The sequence below is a fragment of the Syngnathus leptorhynchus genome, chromosome 21, assembly GCF_054491065.1.
Source record: "Syngnathus leptorhynchus isolate UIUO chromosome 21, UIUO_Slep, whole genome shotgun sequence".
In the NCBI taxonomy this organism is placed as follows: Eukaryota; Metazoa; Chordata; class Actinopteri; order Syngnathiformes; family Syngnathidae; genus Syngnathus; species Syngnathus leptorhynchus.
The window spans coordinates 4,623,077-4,642,674 of record NC_141215.1 but is presented as its reverse complement, the minus strand read 5'-3'; the positions used below and the strand labels follow the sequence as shown (position 1 = coordinate 4,642,674).

General features: G+C 42.5%; 3 protein-coding genes across 5 annotated transcripts in view; all 3 read right to left on the bottom strand.

Moving 5' to 3' along the window:
- The window catches only part of slc37a3 (solute carrier family 37 member 3), a 28,097-nt gene extending 12,883 nt beyond the window's left edge, over positions 1 to 15,214 (bottom strand). For 2 of the 3 annotated variants that reach the window (XM_085902007.1, XM_085902009.1), the window contains exons 1-6: positions 14,873 to 15,214; positions 13,238 to 13,295; positions 10,542 to 10,624; positions 10,392 to 10,463; positions 6,403 to 6,490; positions 5,118 to 5,208 (exon numbers count right to left, since the gene is read on the bottom strand). The gene's annotated coding sequence lies outside the window, so the exon portion shown is untranslated. The remainder of the gene's footprint in view (positions 1 to 5,117; positions 5,209 to 6,402; positions 6,491 to 10,391; positions 10,464 to 10,541; positions 10,625 to 13,237; positions 13,296 to 14,872) is intronic. The other variant, XM_085902008.1, reaches the window with a different exon arrangement.
- Positions 15,215 to 15,633: 419 nt separating this feature from the next.
- cdkn1ba (cyclin dependent kinase inhibitor 1Ba) lies at positions 15,634 to 17,935 on the bottom strand. Its single transcript, XM_085902929.1, has 3 exons — positions 17,156 to 17,935; positions 16,841 to 16,944; positions 15,634 to 16,743 (listed from the first exon to the last, which is right to left on the bottom strand). Exons 1-2 carry the CDS (start codon positions 17,511 to 17,513, stop codon positions 16,844 to 16,846), a joined length of 459 nt encoding a protein of 152 aa, XP_085759055.1. The 5' UTR covers positions 17,514 to 17,935; the 3' UTR covers positions 15,634 to 16,743; positions 16,841 to 16,843.
- A 485-nt stretch (positions 17,936 to 18,420) lies between these two features.
- cdpf1 (cysteine rich DPF motif domain containing 1) lies at positions 18,421 to 19,584 on the bottom strand. The gene is made up of 3 exons (XM_085901915.1): positions 19,360 to 19,584; positions 19,133 to 19,244; positions 18,421 to 18,894 (listed from the first exon to the last, which is right to left on the bottom strand). Exons 1-3 carry the CDS (start codon positions 19,470 to 19,472, stop codon positions 18,784 to 18,786), a joined length of 336 nt encoding a protein of 111 aa, XP_085758041.1. The 5' UTR covers positions 19,473 to 19,584; the 3' UTR covers positions 18,421 to 18,783.
- Positions 19,585 to 19,598: the final 14 nt, after the last annotated feature.

Here is a 19,598-nt window from a genome sequence, read left to right as displayed (position 1 = left end):
GGTCTGCAGCTGCATGTGTATTTCCACGTTGCTATTACACCAGAGGTTCAAAATATTACCCCCCTGCACAAACGGGCAAACAATTCTTATCCCACACTGTTGACAAGTCTCTCCCAGCATCTTAGGAGTGTGTGTGTGTAGCCTCTAGAGTGGACACGCACTCTTGCACTCCAAGTTGTGGGGAGTCTTTGTCAGCCCAGTTCCAGGGTGGTCCGCGCCATTGGTACATAAACTCATCTCTCCCCTTTTTGTGCTTTGTGTGTGTTCTCAAAAGTTCCTTTGAACGCATTTAAATGCTTTCTAGCGTTTGCTTTTAGCATCAGGATCCTAATTTGGATCAATTATATAGGATTCAAAAAAAGCAAGGTGGGTTTCTCCGACACTAGTTTTGTTTCCTCAAGGCCCCCAAAAAAAAAAAGAAATCAGTAATTGAAATTTATTTCTCCTCACTCCCCATGTGAACGATGAATGTCTCAACAAAAACGAGCCTCCAGTAGTTAAATTACGAGCCGGGTAACATTTCATTCCGAGCGAGCGCGGGGTTTATTAAATTCAACGCTCGAGTGCGGGCACGTTTACAAGCCCGGCCCGAAGTTTTCCTCCTTCTTCCTTTTTCTTTGCCGAGCCGCTCGCTGGCCAACGTCAACATGAAGACTGCCGGTCGGTCGACAACAATCTTTTTTTTTTTTCTCTCTCTCTCCACCATCTGCAAAAATTCTGCCTGGAAATGTGATCTAGTCAAGAACAGTCGAGAGTGGCCCTGCTTAAAAACTCATCTGGACGACTAAGTGTGGTGTTTTTAACAAAGCACTCAAGTTGGCGATGCGCCACTTGCAATTTGTCTTTAAGATGTCAACTTTGTCATCCATCATTGTGCGTCATCGTCCGCCTTATCTGCTGGTGGTTGTTTGTTTTAGCGCGGAGCTGTCACAAAGGCAGTCGGATCGCAAACAATTCGATTTGTCGACGTGGCCTCGGTCCAACAAATTAGACTACAGAATGTTAAAATGATTTGTTAGCGGCAGAACGGCACAGACAATTTGAGTTGGATTGTTACGATGATTCAATTGGCGTCAATTATGGGGGTCATAGCGTTTTCTCGCCCCAAAATACCTACCCAAAAACAAAAACATCGAAAAACGGTTAACTCTTTAACGCTTCTGTAAAAACGAGTCAATCAAAAGCCCCAAAATGTTTAGAAGCGAGACCAGTTGGTCCACATCTGGATCGCAATTTTCCATGTTTTTTGGTGCGCTCGTCATTTTCCATCTCAGTCGCCTCACTATGATTTGTGCTCCTCCATATCCGAACCACCGTCGGTCTGGAAAGTTCAACTTTTTCCGATGGAACCGACTGCAGATGGCACCGAGTCCGTTTTTAGTGCCACCGTGCTGTCACGTAACCGCGATCGATGGCGACCCCCCTCCCCCTCCCTTGGTGATTTACACAAAGCCGCGGTTTGGGAAGGGAAGCACATGGCGAATCCATCGGAGAAAATGTGCGTGATTCTGCTAAAGACATTTCCAGATCTGGGCTTGATCGAGAAAACCGGTCCTCGTGCCAAAACTGCTGCATCGGCTATAAATAGACAACATCTGACTGACATCTGCAAAATGTTGCCCTCTTTGGACTATTTGGACATCGTTTCACGAGGAAGCGACATCATGTGCTTTGTGGTTGACTCACGTCGCTCACATGAGGTCACCCGAGCGTGATGACAAATGTGGGAAAGGAGGAAGCGGCCTGCTGTTATCTGTGTGCCGCCCATGTCGCTAACAGCGTCCTCAAATAAAATACATAAAAATGAAATGAATAAATAGATACTCTATTATTTTAAGTCAGGGTTTGGAATACCGCAAAACTAAATGTGAGTATTTAATGGCCGCTCTGAGTATTTACAAAGTCAATGTACCTTAAAGCCATCTAGTTCTGCAGCTGCTTAGGGCAAAATTCCCCCCGTTTGTGGCTATCGGACTGGTCCATGGCCGCTAGCCAACGTGGCCTCATTTGAACCGTCATTATCCCAAAAGGCCGTCTCGATCGACGACGCTCTCTCTCTCTCTCTCTCTCTCGCCCAAAAACCGCAGCAGGTGGCCTGTGTTTGGGTTGTCCGCTAGCTCAGTGTCGCATTACCTTCTCATACACATGATATCAATTTGTGCAGATCCTCACTTGGATCGCTCATCCACTCTTGTCACGTCCAAAGAGTAAAAAGGATGTGTAGCGAGAAAGAATCACGAAGGCTGTTTGATTAAACTGCAATAAGCTACAAAAGTTATACTCGACGAGCATAGCAGAATTCCTGGGAAGTGAGGCAGGCGTCTGTGGAATCCGATTGGACTCTTTAAGAGAGGAAGGGAGGGGGGGGGGGGATTTTCGATTCCGAAAATCATCCATCACTCGGACTCATTGAGAAACGCACGCCGGAGCCGATCCTGTACGATACGCTTGAACAAACACAGACTTTGTCCTCGGCTCCCGGTCGCTCGGCCGAGCTACCTCCAAGTAAACGTCTGGCCTTCCCGTCAACGGGGATTACGAACCGGTGTATCCAGACCTGAGCACTTTGGACTTGAAAGCAGGTACATTTCAGCGGGATCGAATAAATTCAGCCATTTTGTTTTGGCGGCCACAACCAAAATGGCTGACGATTGTTTTGATGTAAACACAATAAAGAAAATAGTACTGATAAAAGAACGATAGCAAAAAAAAAAAAGCCTTTTAATTTTACACCGAGATCATTTCACCAAACACACTTTTTTTTTTTAAATTGTGTAATTTATATTACAAACTGGGTATGCCAGTAAGTATTTTTCAATGAGCGAGGGTAGATTATGTCGTTGCATACCTCGCATGCCAGCCTTTTTTTGGAGCAATCAGCACCTTGGCCTTAAAAACCGAGACATTCCTGGGTGATATACGAAGGATGCCGCCGACGGCTGACATTCTGGACTCCATCCCGGAACAGCACTCCTCATGTGTCTTGTTCCCGTCCAGCTTTGGACTCAACTAGCGCCATACTGACTTTGTAATGACTCAACTATAAGTTCTAATCTGTTTTTTTTTTTTCACAGAAGTGCACACTGGAAACTCTTCAGGTCAAAAGATTTTAAAAAAACGTATATATCAATTTTTTGACAGCCTGATCAAAACCATTTGAGTGATTAAAAACACAAGAGCAAAAGTGGGAAGGGGAGGACTCCTTCAGGTTGAAACCTTAAACCGTTTTGTTCCCAGGCTGCAGAATGTGCTAAACAGAAAAAAAAAAAAAAAAAAAGGGCTGGAACAGGGCTACACTGACAAATATTGTTTTTGGACGGCGGCCAGATTATTGTACTGGTGACTGCGCCAGAGGCAAAAGCTCATCCAAGTGCTCTGGAGTGGGCCTGAGTGTTGTTTTGGACATGAAGGCACAAGAGGATTGGCTCCTCCTTGCAGGCACGATGGGAGAAGCTGCGCAAAGTTACCAACTCGAGATACAATACGGTTGAATTTGTCTGAAATAACAACAACATCTGGACTATTGTTTCTCTTTTTTTGGAGCAATAATCAGTCGCACTTTGGCCATCGCGCCAACTGACTCATCCCGTGGTGTCCATCTGGACCGATATGAATTTCTTGAATTCAAATTCAGTGTGAGGTTAAAAAAAAAAAAAAAAAAAAAAAAGAGATCTCCGAGGTGTGACAGACAGCATTTTTTTTTTTTTTTTTTTTTTATATGACATACGTTGCACATAGAGGTCAGCGAATGCCACATGGTTCTCGGTAGTAAATCAAAGTGACAGAATCCGTCTTGTAGCTCGAGCGCAAGACAAAGAATCAGCCCTGGGGTGTGAAATCGCTAATTTATAGCATAGCTTATCTCCAAATCATCTCAGTCAGGAAAGAACTAAGGCGTCTCTTCTGACGGGGGTCACAAAGCATCGTTTAATCATATGCTTCAGTCTCATGGATAGCAAATTGTTCCGGCACACAAGAGTGTCGATTTTAGTTGGATGATTTGAGCGTTTATATTTGAATCAGATGAACACGCGGTTTATTTTTTTTGCATGAATTTTGCACAAGCCGCATGTGACATTTGCATACGAAAAGGTCAGCGTGGGTGTCGAAAGTATCTCGTTTGAGCTGCGATACAACAACAAGTTTGTCGACTTAAGATGCCAACAGAGTTGTTTTACATTGAAAAGAAATTAATTTACCATTTGTATTTTTTTTGTGGGCACATTTTTTTCCCCCACTTCTAAATCCAAATACTCACATAATAATAATTTATACATTTTGATTTAAGTATAAATATACATATATATTTTTTATTTTATTTAATAGCACAGTTTATAATGAATAAAAAATATAAAAATAATCATTATTAAATTTATAAATAAATTTTTAATTTATAGTCTTCTGCAACCAGCGTGGAATAAAAAAAATGTAATAGCACAATTTATAATTAATAATAAATATAAAAAATGAATTATTATTATTATTAAATTTATAAATAAATTTTAAATTGATGTTCCTCTCCAACCAGCGTGGACTAAAAAAAAAAAAATAGTGAGTCTATATGTCAGCAAGTACGCCGCAAGCAGGCCGCTCACAGCACGGCCTGCTGAGACGATGGCTGAAAGACGCCGTTTGGTTTTCATCTCGGGGGCGATGTGGCAAATTTCATAAGCGGTCCACATTGAGAGTCAGACCGTTGGTGTGTGGTAAGGCAAAGAGGAGGAGGAGGAGAGGGGGAAGAGGAGGGATTCTGTGGTAAAGTGGAGCGTGGAGGAACCCACTGACCTTCACATCCTTCTTCTTCTTCTTTCCCTCCCTCAACGCTGCATGGCTTTCACCACATGTCTATCATACACCCACTTTTAATAATAAGCTTGAGCGTGTGTGTGTGTGTGTGTGTGTGTGTGTGTGTGTGTGTGTGTGTTTGGCCCTGACACACTAATCCGACTATTCCGCCCCCACCGGTCAGAACTATCGAGTCATTGACATGGCGCGGTGATTCCGTATTGCCCTCACTCGGAGTGGCCCTCAATTAACAAAAACAAGTTCTAAGTTGTAATAGCAGTGTTCGCCACTAGATGGCAGAACTCACTAAAAAAAAAACAAAAAAAACTTACCGCCATTTTTGGACTCCCTCGCGTTGAACGTCAGATATTAGTGGCGTACTGATGACTTGAGAGGAGTGGAGACATCTCAACGATGCCACACCTATTCAGAAAAATAGTTTATTTTCATTTTAATTGTATTTCATTATATCAGTATATTTTGATATAAAGAGATATTTTCCTGATGACGAATCAACATTTTATGAGGGGGGTGTGGCGGCTGACTCTGGCCGTGGCAGTTCCAGTTCCTCATTATTCAGACCTCAACAGTGGTTTCACAGCCCCCTGCGTGGTTTTGCCGCTCCGCGCAGCGGTTATCGAGCCGCCTATCCGCGCCGTTGTCGCGGCTCGCCATGCAAAACTGCTAACATGGCGGCGGGCGGGCAGGGCCCGTTCTCACATGTGGCGCATGTGTTCGCATGGCTCATTCGTTTGTTTATGGAAATGACGCGCCGGTTCTTCTGCGTGAATGCTTTGTCAGGCAAATTAATCACAAAAAACGAAAACATCAGTGCATCACAGTGTAAGGGATCGATGCTATTTATATCGAGTTTGTGTACACAATGTGACAATACTAATATTTATTTTTAACAAAAGAAATTATTTAAAAAAATTGCTATCATTTTTTAGTTTTTTTTTAATTTCGTTTGTAATAATTTTTTAAATATAATTTACATTTTCTACAGCCAAGAATTCAGACAATAAAGTGGCAGTTGACTAGCGACGTTTCACATCTGAAGCGAGAGATTACAGGGCCCGGCCGGTGGGGTCAGAGGTCAAACGTGATCACATTGCAGACCTTTGAACCCGCCGACACGACGAAAAAGGGCCCCGTCGCCGACTCCATTGGAGAGCCTATTTATTTGTCGGTGTCTGATGAGAACAAAGGGTAAGGAGGACGTCGAGAGGGGCTCGGCTGTGCTAAGTGAGTCATTGGCGGAATTGTGGAAAAGCGTCTCGTCTGCTTCTCCGTGCGTTTTATGACGCATCATTTCCACTAGGGAAGTCGAAATGAAACGGCGGCAGACGACCACAACGCATCCTGGGTGACATCTGGATTTGTCATCTGCAGTCGAGAGTGACGAAATGACATTTTCTGGCACTCCTTTGCTCTCCTTTTCACTTTCATCCGCACTTTTTGAGATAAAGCTGTCATTCCAACAGATGGGTTGTCTGACCTTTAACCCCTTGGCCCCCCCCCCCCCCCCCTTCATCACATTAATGAGCGCTTATGTTGCGCCGTTAAGTTGAATCTTAAGTGTGCAAAGAGATTTGTGTGTGTCATGTACTCACATACCCGTTTCAAGGAATGTTGAAAAATTCCCATCGATTGCTATCTGGTAACATCACGTCCTCGGGCCGGACAAAAAGGACCTTTAGAATTCCTAAAATATAGAGAACATTTCTTAGCAGTATGAAAACAGAGAAACATTTGAACGGTTTGTCTTTGGGTAAAAAAAAAAAAAAAAAACGTGTGTGTACAACTACAGAAGTTGACACTTGAGTGAAAATTAATTCCAACGACAGACAACTTAATTTTTCACGGCCTGGTAACGAACGTTGCACTTGTCATTGCCCCAGGACATGGGAAATCCTATTTAATATGACAAAAGAAAAAAAAAACTATTACAACACCTTGGAATTGTTCTAAACTACAAAAAAAAAATTCCATCTTGTGTCTCCAATCAGTGTTCCTCCCCTCAAGAACAGCAGTTGGCAGGTTGCCCCGTGTTTTTGTCCCAGACACGCTACGCCTGGCCGGCCACTCGAGGCCAGGCGGGAGTCCCGGGGCCAATAGCGGCCCAGACAGGGCGGTGTCTTCCACGCAAAGCGAGCGGAGGACAGACGGGCGAGCTCACGTGAGGCCCGTTGACTCCTTGCCAGTAAGCAGGAAAAGGAGGGTAGAGTAGCGAGGAGGAAAAGGGAGCAGCGAGGCAGGAAACACACAAGCGGCACACATTATGCTCTTGACATTTCCACTCATCAGCTGCTCGGCACACATGGAAACCTGTGACCAATTATGGACTTTTTGGAGTTTACTGCGAAGGTTTGTCCTGTGATCACATTATGCGACGTAAAACACCTTTTTCTCGAAGGAAGAGAACATTGGAATTGGCACCAAATGTTTTTATGGGGTGTTTGGAGAGCCATCGGCAGGAAATGTGGACGGGGTTTGGGAAAGTTCAATTTTGGATTGGTTTTAAAACAATCTTGGAACATTCTAGAAATGGATCTTTTCAAATTCAAATTCAACAACAGCAATTCAATTGAAACCAATCTACAGCAAATTTAAATTTGTGCTGAACCACAACGGCCGAATTCCTGTGATTTTTTTAAATCCGGGGGTCATGTGACTTTTTGGTGGGTCTTCACATAATGCACATGACCAATTTTTTGTTTTTACGGACTCCTAAAAGAGCAGCTTTAAAGATCTGCCAAAATGGCCTCTTCAAAACAAAATGGCGGTGTTTTTTTAATATGGTCTCATGAGATTTTTTTTGGTGGGTCTACTCATGATGGGTGTGGCTATTTGATTTGATTTTACCCCCCCAACTAAAATATTTGTTATTTATGAAATAAGTCCAGTCAGCACGAATCACCTCAACGTCCATTTTGCCGACAAAACGTCATTTTGCCGAGTTCCACATGGCTGTTCTGTGTCAGGATCTGCGTGCGCTTACTGGGTGGATCAAATACGAAGCGTCTGCACAGCAGCTTGCCCCTGTTTTCCCGGCTCGGCGTTTTTTTGGTGTGCCTCCAACTAAAGCACTGGGCCCGTTCTCAGCCGCTGCCTCCACATCACTCGGCTGTTTGATTTCCCGAGGTCAGAACACGGCCGCAAAGATCCAAACCAACGGGGGGGAGGCCAAAAGTCCCAAATGAGCAAACATGCTTCTTTCTTTCACATTTGGAGGAGACAAATGGATGATGTCATGTCTTGATAAAGCAGATGAGCTGGTTCTTTGTGTTTCTGGCATAACTTCAGTCGCTTTGAAGGGCTCCCAGAAGCAACAAGGTCCAGGCTAGCAGAAACGGATTCCGCTACCCTCGTGTGACCCCGCGGCTCACGCTTCTTTTCTGTGTTTTAATGAAAAGCTCGCAAACTCGTTCACCTTAGCTTTGGATATTATTCAACACCCTCGGCTTGATGTATGGCCTTCCCGATGTTTACCTTTGCAATAAAACTACCGTAATGTACGACGTGAGAGTTTAACGGTTTCATTTAATGTGCGCTGCCAAAACATACCTAGCGTTATTTTCACAGTTGCTCGTTAGCCTTCGGTCACAGAGTTAGGGGACGCTACAGTAAAGGCTCGTTTGTAGCGCACCTGAATGCAAACATAAATTTGATACTGGGGGGAAAAAAAAACAGTCATGAATGCAAAATTATTGATTTTTCTGGAAATGCCCAAGATGGCCGCTTCCGTGTTTTGGTGGGCATGGCTTCCCGAGACTTTTTTTTTTGGTAGGTCCGCTCACATTAGGATGTATTTTGAGGGCCTGAATTTTTAAATGGCCGATATTATTGCTTAGTGAAAGCAAGTTCCAAGATCAATTTTTTTTATTTTGGGGACCAAAAACTTCCAAGCGAACATTTGGACCAAGATGACTTTGTTTTTGACGATGGGAAACGGGGATGACTTCACACCACATGTTCAGCCTGCAAAGAGTACATTAAGTGTTCTTCTGCCTGGAAGCTCCGTCGTCGATTTTTTTTTCATCTCATGATCTAGTGGCAACAGACAAACTCCTCATCTGTAGACCTCATTCACAAGAATTTCTTGTGCCGTTTTACCTGTTGCTTATTTCCAGACACATGACGCATCCCTGGCCACGGCCGGCCGGCGAACGCTACGCTTAGCCGGACGCAGACATAACACACGTCTAATATCTCGCATTTGGAGATTCAATCGATGGTACGGACGGCGAGCGTGTCACACACTCCAGATTGTCACGCTTGGGACAAGGCGTCACACATAATCCTCGGAATCTTATAGAATGTTATCGCAAGTCGGCCCGAGCATATATTTTACCGAGGGCCTCCTTTTTTCTTTTTTTCCGCCTCGGCGGAATTATGCGAACCACCTGTTGCTGATCCCGAGGCATTAATGGACGAGTGGAAGTCGCGTGTGCTGCCTGCCGCTCGGCCTCCCAGATTGCCCCGGGCGCTTCGAATGCAGACGTGTCTTAGCACAACAGTGCAAAAGTAGAAAACAGCTTTTGAAATATTAAACATGAGTGCCACTAATGGATTCATAAAATTTAGGGGATTTGTTGCATTCTGGACAGTAGGAAAAATGAAATTCCAGTTCATTTTGACAGACATGAATGGTCTGATGATCCTTTCCTTTGTGTTGTACGGCCAAATATTATTTTCCCAAACTAATTATAGCCTCGAGCGCAGTGACGGAAAACAAACAAGAGCGTGCAAAAAAAAATGTGTCGAATTTCCTCTTTTTGTTGACGTTGGCTTTGCGCAGCAGGTGCTGGGCCCACACTGGCGGCGGAATCAAAATGTGTGAATCGGGTTCTCATATTTGAGGACTTTGCGTGACGTTCAAAGTGCGTGTCAGCGGCGTTTAAGCGTGATTGACTACATAAGCCCGCTCGCACGCCACGGCTCAACGAAAGGCCTAACGTAGGCGAGGCGTTTATTGCGACTGGCTCCGGCCGTGCCGGGCAAAGATGGCTAACGGCGTGCCGTGGCGCTCGCCCTCTAATCCTCCCTTTTACTCACGTATGTACACAAAACGGGGGGGATGTCACACACGTGTGTGCCGTGACCTCTATCGCCGCGTTTCTTTCTAATTGGCTGCCTTCAGTAGCTATGACAGCGTGTTTGTTTATTATAACACATAGCTGTAAAAAAAAAAAAAAAAAAAGGCCCTCAGACAGAGGTAAACTTAAGTCCTCTATGTGTGTGTGTGTTTTTATGATAATTCTTATTTTTAGCCCAGGAACACAAAGTACGGTTTGTAGTCAAGAAGAGATCCTGCCTCAGGATGTTCTAGAAATATATTTTAAAAAAGTAACAAGGACCTGTGATTGGGATATTAATAACCTAAACCAGGCCATGAAAACATCTGCTGCTCGAATATGACCTCGGGGAAATGATCGAGTGTCCATGTGAGCATTGGAGGTAATAAATAATCAAATTGAGTTAACGATGACATTATGTTATAAATAGACATCATTGTAGTTGTGGTGTACCGCAAGGCTCCATCCTAGAACCATTGTCTTTCTAACAGTAATACATTCTAAAAAATGAAAGTGAAGGATAGGAACCTTGTGTGGGTGATGAAGACTTGCCAGAGATATTTTCTTGAGGGTGTGGCGCATCAGCTGACAAGGGTATGGCTAAAATATAAATCACAAAGAGAAAAAATGTCACCACGCCCTTGCCCACGTCGGAAAATACTTTTGAATTACACTCACCGTGCAGGAGTTTCATGTCTGTCACGTTATTCCTGCCACTTCAATTATTTTCTTTCTCTTTCTGTCTTCATCTTGGAATTCCCCTTGAAAAGGTAATAAAATCATAATTTAGCACATTGAATGACGATGGTGTCATTTATACAAGGACAATAAAGGCTTCTTATCTTATCCTATTATTTTATGATATATATATAGATATATATATATATATTTGTTTTTTCAAGAAGTGTGATGGTCGGCCTGCGAGATGTCACTTCCGCCTTGTGACTGTTTGGCGTGTGTCACCGAAGCAAGAATGTGACGGTTTGCCGACTGGGTGTTGTTCATGTGACAAATGTCACTGTGATCACATTGCAAACACTTCAAATTCAAATACAGTCTACCAGATAAAGCCTTTACAATTGTATATTGGTTAATTGGTTCCATTATTCCATTTTTATGCGGAGTATTTTATAGCGGGACGACTTTAGCCACAGTTAGCTAGCTATCGCGACACGAGAACATACTAGCTATAGCTAGCTATAGCCAGCTAGCTTCAGTGGTAAATACGGGCCGAAGAATTATAACAAATTTGAGTTATTTGCCGCACTATTAAGAGTTTGCTTGAATCGATGCCATTAAGGCTATCTATGTAACTATTTATTCATCTGATCATCGTGAAAATGATCACTTGACATCATGATGCACCTTTCGCCATGTGTTACGCGCACATACAACTGGAAAGAGGAGCGCCCTGTACTTACTTGATTTCTTTTTTTTTTTTTTTAAATACGCCTGACATCGTTTTGTGCTGTGGTCTGAGGTCTCTTGGCTCGCATCTATTTTCCTTCAGAAACTAAAAAGAGGGGGAGGACAAAAAAAAGGAACGCAGAGCGAGCTAAAAATGTCCAATTTCAACCGCAGTTGGCCAAAAATAGCCTCCAAAAGTGTGTTATTATCATTAATGAGTTAAGATTAGAGCCTTTTTTTTGGGGCTGATTTATATTCACTCGTTCCCGTTTTGCTGACTTCGGAACCGGTGTGGGCCACATGTTTTTTTTTTTCTTTGCACGCTTGCGATAATGCGTCACAATGCGTGCCAGACACAAGGTGCATTTTACTGTCGTGCAAACAAACGTGTTAACGTCGTTCGAAACACATTAAAGCACAAGTCATATGGTGTTAAGTGAACACACCTATCTAGACAAACACACCCTCATTATTACACACACATGCTTATTTACAGTATGTGCGGCTCCAATGAAAAGGTCCTGTCTGGAAATGTACTGCGTTGTAGTGACACTGCACCTGTGTCTGCCCATCCGGTTTTTTTTTTTTTCTCTTTTGAGAAGAAACAGTTTTGCCGCCGCTGAATGGCTGGTTGGACCAGTTTGGTCGTTAGTGGCAAAAATCATTTCCTGAGATGTGTTTTGCATATAATGCTTGTTGAGCTCGAAAGAGTCAACGGAATGAAAGTCAACAAGGTTTTGTTTGGTTCCCAAAAAATGTTATTTGTCTTTTCTTTTGTTTGTCTATAATTTCTGGCTACAATTAGATAACAGGACCGTACCAATTTTAGGACGGGGAGGGAACGGTTGCATAATGACTCAAAATCCTCAACTTTTGCAGGAATTTAGAATTTTCTTTTTCCACTACATTAAGTTTCATGGAAATCTCAAGTCATTTTTTTTTTTTTTGGGCATAAATCTAACAAATAAAGATTCGTGAGCAAATGTATGTTGCTTTGTTTGGTAGAGTCAAGTGCAGCCAATATTACAAATGCTGCCACAAGGCCGCCTACTGCTTTTTTTTTTAAGATTTATGTGAAATGTTTTTGGAATGCATTGAGGAGGGCTCGCACGTATCAGCCACATGTGGCGTCTACGTGTGGAAAACATTCCTTTCTTTAAATACGTTTGGCAAGAAGCAAAGTAAATGACATAGATATCAATCAGCTTAGCGTCCTTATTTGCATTGACCTTTAAATTGCTTTCTGTAACTGCAATGGTGTCAGTGTTTTGGATAACAGCTGTCAGATAACACGCGCGAGGTCACCAAATGAGAAACTGGAAATCTGGACTGGGGCCAAAGTCAGTGCCTTGGTTTGACACGGCCTCTTGAGCAGTGTGTGAATTGTTGAGCTCATAATCAACTTGGGAGCTCCCTTGGTGTGCTGTTTCTGTCTGCTGCTGACTTTTTTTTTTTTCAACGATGGGGCAGGTATCATTGCGCCCTATGGAATCCGCCTAGTAACAAGCGACGCAGGGAAAATATTTTGTTTAAAACAAAGTGGTTGGTTAGTGGTTCAAAAATGAAGTTGTTTTTTTTTTACTTATTCGCAACAAGTAACGTGGGAAAAATAAGGTCATCGGAAACTGGATCAACATTTGACTTTAATTGAGGTTCATCTCACTCGGGTTGTACAGTGACAGTGAAACATAATCACAAGCAGGTCATTTGTTCTGGCGTGTGTTTTGGTTTGTGGCGGAGAGATTAGCGTACATTCTAGCGTTTTGAAGGCCATGACCGCGGCGTGAAATCTGTCTGTACGTCTAAAGTGAAACTGTGAAACTGATAACGACGACCCTCCGATTTTATCGCACTAGGGCGCCGTCTGCACAAATGAGATGGTGGCGCACACGCGCGCACAAACACACCACGTTGAAATCCAATTGATCGTTTCCATCGTTCAATGGATGCGAATGGTTTGAATTTACCTTGACGGTGACTGGATGAAATTCAATTCTCTACGCTCCGCCGCGCTTCCTCCTCCATCTGTCATGTGAATTGAAACAAAGTTAATCATCGACTCCGATATTTTATAACACGATAGCGCTTATCACAATAATGAACAGCGATCATAAAATGAAGTCATGCTTTTTGATGCATGTGACGGGCAGTTTCGATGGCCGTATTGGCCCATTTTTGAAGAAAAAAAACAAAACAAAAACAAACACTAGCGTATTTGTGTGAGTGTGTGTGGATGGGGGAAAAAAAAACAAGAAATTAAGCCATCCTCGAAATCAGCCCTCAGGCGTGTTCGGAATATGGCAATCACATGGCTCTTGACATTTAGCTCACACTTTTGTTGACAGATTTGGCAACAATAAATAGTAGGAGTTAACTGACAAAATATACAAACATGTAAAATGGAATAAAAAAAATATAAAATGCAAAAATAATCCTTGGACACTTTGACCTGGTTGTGACCGCATCACTAACGCCGATACGTCCTGTAGCCGGCCGTCTGCCCTCGGGTCAAACATTAGTCACGGGAATTTAAGCGTGCTGACTCGGAGCAGAAGAGGGAGGGGGGGTGTCTAGAGGGATACAACTGTTCAAAGATCAACTAGTTTCAATTTTTTTTTTTTTTGCCGACTTGGTTAATTTGTTGTTGGGGTGACACACCGCCACGTGTATCTAAGCGACGGGTGCAAACATGCATTTGGGGAAAAGTTGTGGCCCGGGGATATTCGTGCGGTTGATTGGCGTTTCCTCGCAAAATCTTTGGCTCTCGAGGCCTAATGAAAAACATAAACTACAATCTTTGCGCTGTAATTTTTAGTCATGATTTTTAATTAATCGCGCCAAAATGATTTCTTCTTCTACTACTGGCCCTACTGCACTACACTGCCTCTTACAGGTCAGTTTTGATACTGCAACCAGTTAAGATGCGAAAGTTTGTAACCTGCTTTTGTATTTGGGTTCCAATCTGTGTTCTAACCTATTGGTGTACTTTCTATTCTATTTGAATAGGGTCAAATATTGTTGGTTCACCGCAAAAAAAAGCATATTCACAAATGGTAACGGCGCAAACGCTCACTTAAGCACATTTGTTTGTTTACATCCTGCACCACAAAAAAAGATCCGGCCAAATGTTCCCTTTTTAGCTCCGCTGTAACGATCGCGTGACCACAAAGCAATAATGATGCAGAAGAAGGGCTTAATTAATACCAGCTTACTCGGGGAAGTTGTATTTCCACACGAAAACACAATTTGAAAGAAATATCCGCACCCTGCCTTCCTCTATGGCAAAGATGGCCAAGAAGTGAGCTCATACTTTTATAGGCCTTCTGGTGAAGATCTATTCATAGCTTTATGGCCCTTGTTGGTTATCTGGAGCAACAATTATTGTATATTAGCTCGGCTAATGTGAAAGGGTTTCCTGACATGGCTGAAAAAAAAAAAAAAGGGAAAATGATGGAGAGGTACAAGCAGTTAATGTGGTGATGTCATAGCCGAAAAGTCACTAGATAAGAATTTTTCAACAATTATTGAGCTATTGCATTTATTTTACATTGAAATCTTTGTGGTATACAAAAAAAAAATGGATACACAGGTTAATTACGTACCTTTTGACTCTTAAGTAGAATTGTTTAGCCTGTCAAACGCTAAGCACTGCCCTAAAGTGACAAAAAAACAACTATTGGTTAGTATATTGTTGTTTTTTGGGGTTGTTGTTTTGGTTTTTATCTATTTATGTCACTTTTGACGGCTAATCAAGTGATGCTAACGGGCTATACTGTCAAAGGTTAAAAAAAAAATATCAAATTTAGGGCGCGGCTTTGAGCTCAGCACCCAAAAGAGCCGAGTGAGATACTACAGGAATAACTCATGCAGACATTTTGACTTACTAACCACTTATACACCAATATGAAAAGTGAAGAGCGAAAGAAACTAATTGTAGCGTACGTGCGTGTTTTATCAAAAGAACAGCCTGTACCGTACCGAAGTCCCGCCTCCGCTTTCTGATTGGCTGTTGTGTAACGTGGTCTGCTCTTCTACTCTGCGCTCTCATTGGCTGCTCGGCACGTCAGTCTTCTTAATCCACCTCCTTCAACTCACATGCCTTCACTGCAGCTTTTGCGAGGACTGTGCAGAGGACTGTGCTAGATTTTTTTTTTTTTTTTTTTTTTTTTCCGAGGGACATTTGTTACTATCGTGCAGTTGTTGCCAAGTGCATGTGTGGTTACACTGTAATGCAAATAAGCTCCCGGAGCATATCAGTAAGCTTTGATTAGTGGTTAGACTGCTTATAAATTGCCTAGAGAAGAATTTTGGCCCTCCTAAATTGACTTTGAAAGGACAAATAATATATTAAAAGCATCACAGGTTAAGTTTTTCAACAGTTTATTCATCTTTGAAAAACAATGATTCAAACATATTTACAAAAAAAAATAAAAAATGTTGCTTTGGAAAAGCCCTATAAACACCCACACGAACAAAACCATAAATAAGTTAGTATAATTTTTCAGTGTTTTTCCAAAAACAAAAAGGCACACAGGTACACTTCAGAGTTAAAACCCTCGCTGAGGCAGTGCAACTTTGTTTTTCTGCCTATTACACAAAAACTTTAGTGCAATTACATGTTCCACATGAATTTCACATATTTGCATAAGTAGCCCAGTGATTTTTTTTTTTCTTTCAAAAAAACATGTTTTTATCTGGACACCACAGTTCAACAAAAAACGGCTGCAGTATAAGCCGGTCAAATACAGACATCGATTTTTTCTTCCTTAGGATTATTGGCAAATACTGTGAAATTTGGTCAAATATTGCTTAGGCAAAAAAGGCACACACTTTGGCAAAACCCTGATTTTATACATATATAATTATGAAATAAAAAGGGGGCATATCAGGAGACCTTGTAAACGTTATCTTTTGTGGCCAGTTAAGATGGAACCTTGCCAGTGTAACAATCTAAAACACTGGCACACATAAAGCCGTAATAAAAAGATTTAAAAGAAAAGAAACAGAAACAAAAGACATTTAAAGTTTCCATACAACCCTGACTTGTTGAAATCTGCATTTACCTCCATAAAGTGGAATACCTGAATAATAATGACACATTAATGACCACTTGTACAAGAAACATCTTTTTAGGGTGGAAATTGCACTGCAACTCCCCCCCCGTGTCAAAATTCACACATGTTAAAAAAAACACAGGTATGAAAAGCAGAATGCTTTTTTATGTGCTACATATTTAAAAAAAAAATACAACAAACAAAAAAAAAACATACATAGGTAGTAAGAACACTAACTAAAGGGAGGGTCAGGGAAGATAATAATCAATTTGCACATGTCTTGCTACATTGTCTGCTGCTTCTGAGGCCATTTAAGAATATCAAATAATATTAATAAGAGCCAAACCTCGATAGTGTACATATTTCAGTGCTTGTGCAGCCTCCATTGCCTTCCTATGGGCTCTGCTGAGGGTTCTTCTCTGCAAAAAGAAGATATGACAAATGTTTTCCAGTCTGATTAAAGAGAGATGATGAGTTCAATGAGATGATGTGGTGCGTTCAATGACACGCTCTGACCTCTCACTGGACCTCTCCTGCTCGACCTCCAGCGCCCGTGGGCGGCTCGTAGTCGTCGTCTTCCCCGGAATGCGACCTCTTCGTTGCGCACTCGCTCGATAGACCTGGCGGGAGAGAAAAGAGTCGTCAGGGAGGAGGAAAGGGAGGATGAGGAAGGATTAGTAGGGTGGGGGTGTCGCTGTGCAGAGTTGCACGTCCTCGACGCCCCCCCCCCCCCTTAAAAAAAAAAAAAAAAAAAAAGAGTTCACCAAAAAGAAGGAAATGCAAAATCCGCAAAAGATGCTTGGGGAAGGCGTGTGGTTGTTTTTTTGTCACCTGCAGCATCCGACAGTCTTTTCTTCGAAGAGTCTCTGTTTTGGCCCCGAGCCGAATCCCGGGAGTCCTCCGCAAGTGGCCCCCGCCTCCTGTGCGGCGGTCGGGAGTAGAACTCGGGAGCCTCCGGTTCCTCCGTCCACTTAAAGTTCCCACCCGGGAGCGGACCTTGGACCGGGTCGAAATTGTAGTGGTCCACGAACCTGCGTGTGTCATCCTCCAGGGTAGCCGTCAAATTGGCATGGACCTCGTCAGGTTTACCGAAGAGGTTCCTGCACACCCGGGGTCGGAGGCGGTCCTGTTGCCGCGCGTCGACCCTCTCCAGCGGCGGACTGGCGTTGGAAAGGCGCACGTCTGACATTTTTCTTGCACATATGACAACAACAAATCTCAAATCCCTTGTTAATATTCCTTGCGATGTCACAACGGCAATGCAACGCGCGTACTCCAGTGCGCCATGCAAAAAAAAACAACAACCAAAAAAAGCTTTTTTTTAAAAATCCACAAAAAAAAGGCACGAAAGGTTTTTATAAAGCACTCCTGTCAAGTTCTGCAAAGCGCACACGCAGAAGTCAGGTCGCAAGAGCCAACATGGCGTTAAGAGTGAACCGTGAGTGAAGAAGGCAAGTTGACATGAAGGACTATTTAAACAGACGAGCGCGCTCATTGGCTTGCGCTCATATTTAGGCCCGCCCACTTAGCGAGACGCTCTTAAAGCAGCACGCTTTAAAACCCGGATTAAATCAACACGATCGTCTCAAGATTCTTTTCCTACCTTGTATTAAAATATTCCCTTTTTTTTTTGACAAATGGCTCCAAAAAAATTCATCTTGGGCCACAAAACCCTCCAATCAGATTGTTTTTAATACAAAGCAAAATCCAAAATACATCACAGCTTTTATCTGTGAATGGATTAAAAAGAGATGAACGAGTGGGCCGGTGATCACAAAACGTCATTTGCGTTTGTTTAAAAAAGGAAACAAGCGACTGGAGTTTTCTAACGACCGAAAAAAAAAAGGACATGACGTCGCGGCATCGCCACTAAATTTCTAATCGGGTTGCTTTGAGGTCACGCCTATGTTGCTGACAGCCACCAGGGGGCGTAAGAGGACAGATTTACTGTGATTTGTATTGTCATCATCAAAGACATTTTATTTTACATATATTTCATGTCAATAAAGAAAACTGATATAGTCCAAAAAATGTAATTGTAGCTACACTGGAATACAATTTAGTTTCTCTTTTGTTTACAGCAGTTTAATAATTGATCTGGAAGTGTAATCTTTTGGACTGTAAAGATTTGCGTTGTACTATCACAAGCATCAGCTGATCTGTGCTGGCCAGCTGACAAAAAAAAAGTACCGGTTGATCCAATTTCAGCAGCTCGTAAACAACTTGATTGAATCGTGGTAAATCCAATCAGTGTAGATAAGAGGCGTCACAAAAAAAAAAAAAAAACTGTTCCTGCAGTATTGAAGGTCAAAAACATCTTGTGACGGCCATACAGGTGATAAAAGTTCCAATGGGAGTTGAAATGTTCTTTTTGTAACAAAAATACATCATTTTGACATCATGATGCTGTTGAAGTGTCCCATGGTATGTTTACATTAAAAAAAAAAAGGACTGTAAAACTATTGCGGCAGCTTCTTGGCCAGCTCGGTCCGGATCTGGCGGGGAAACTGCTGCAGGTTTTTGTTGACACAGCGCAGGCAGAACCTCTTGGTGTAGAACAGACTGCAATCCTGCCAGTTGACAGAATCAATGGTCGCATGTGTTTACAGTCAATGCAGCAGGCAATATCAAATAAGTGTAATAAAAATAAAATAAAAAAACATTTCATTTATTTCACTCATGCAAACTCAGCACATTGCACCACGTGATCACCAAATGGACACTCAAGTGGGATTTAACGACAAATCATTTTAGTGTTGCCTTCAAATCCTTTATGGAGCATTTCAATCAGATTTTAACCAATCTTACCGAACCAACGCATACAGTGACGCCACACAAGCTGCACTTAGAACCCAAAACGAGAAATTTCTCCTTATCTGGACTGAAGGGGTCTTTCGTCACATAACACTCCTCCAGCAACCTGGTAAACGACATGATTAAATCAATAAATTATAGTGGGGGAGTAGCTAACAACGTTAGCATAGATAGCACACACACCGTACGATGCTTCTCGTTCTGCTTCTTTTTTCACTTACACAATGGCTCTGGTGTTTGGTGGTTTCTGTCCGTAGGAAGTATAAGGGCAGGTTAAATCGCACAACTGGCATGTAAATGTTTTTGGACGGTGTTCGCGTGTACTGTCTTCCATTGTTTTGCTAAGTGAAAGGCACAAATGAGCTGCAGAAATGTTGTTAGGTGAAGATTCACCGCCACCTAGCGGACTGGAGAGGAATGTCAATAATAACAGTCATACGTCAACGGTTTTGTGGCACGT

Bases quoted from the DNA above. Each gene is read 5' to 3' on its own strand.
- cdkn1ba (XM_085902929.1), bottom strand. From the start codon at position 17,513: ATGTCAGACGTGCGCCTTTCCAACGCCAGTCCGCCGCTGGAGAGGGTC. The intron at 16,945-17,155 runs GTGACAAAAAAA...CTCTCCCGCCAG, and splicing joins AAGACTGTCGGATGCTGCAG to GTCTATCGAGCGAGTGCGCA.
- cdpf1 (XM_085901915.1), bottom strand. From the start codon at position 19,472: ATGGAAGACAGTACACGCGAACACCGTCCAAAAACATTTACATGCCAG. The intron at 19,245-19,359 runs GTAAGTGAAAAA...GTCGTTTACCAG, and splicing joins CCAAACACCAGAGCCATTGT to GTTGCTGGAGGAGTGTTATG. The intron at 18,895-19,132 runs GTAAGATTGGTT...GTCAACTGGCAG, and splicing joins TCACTGTATGCGTTGGTTCG to GATTGCAGTCTGTTCTACAC.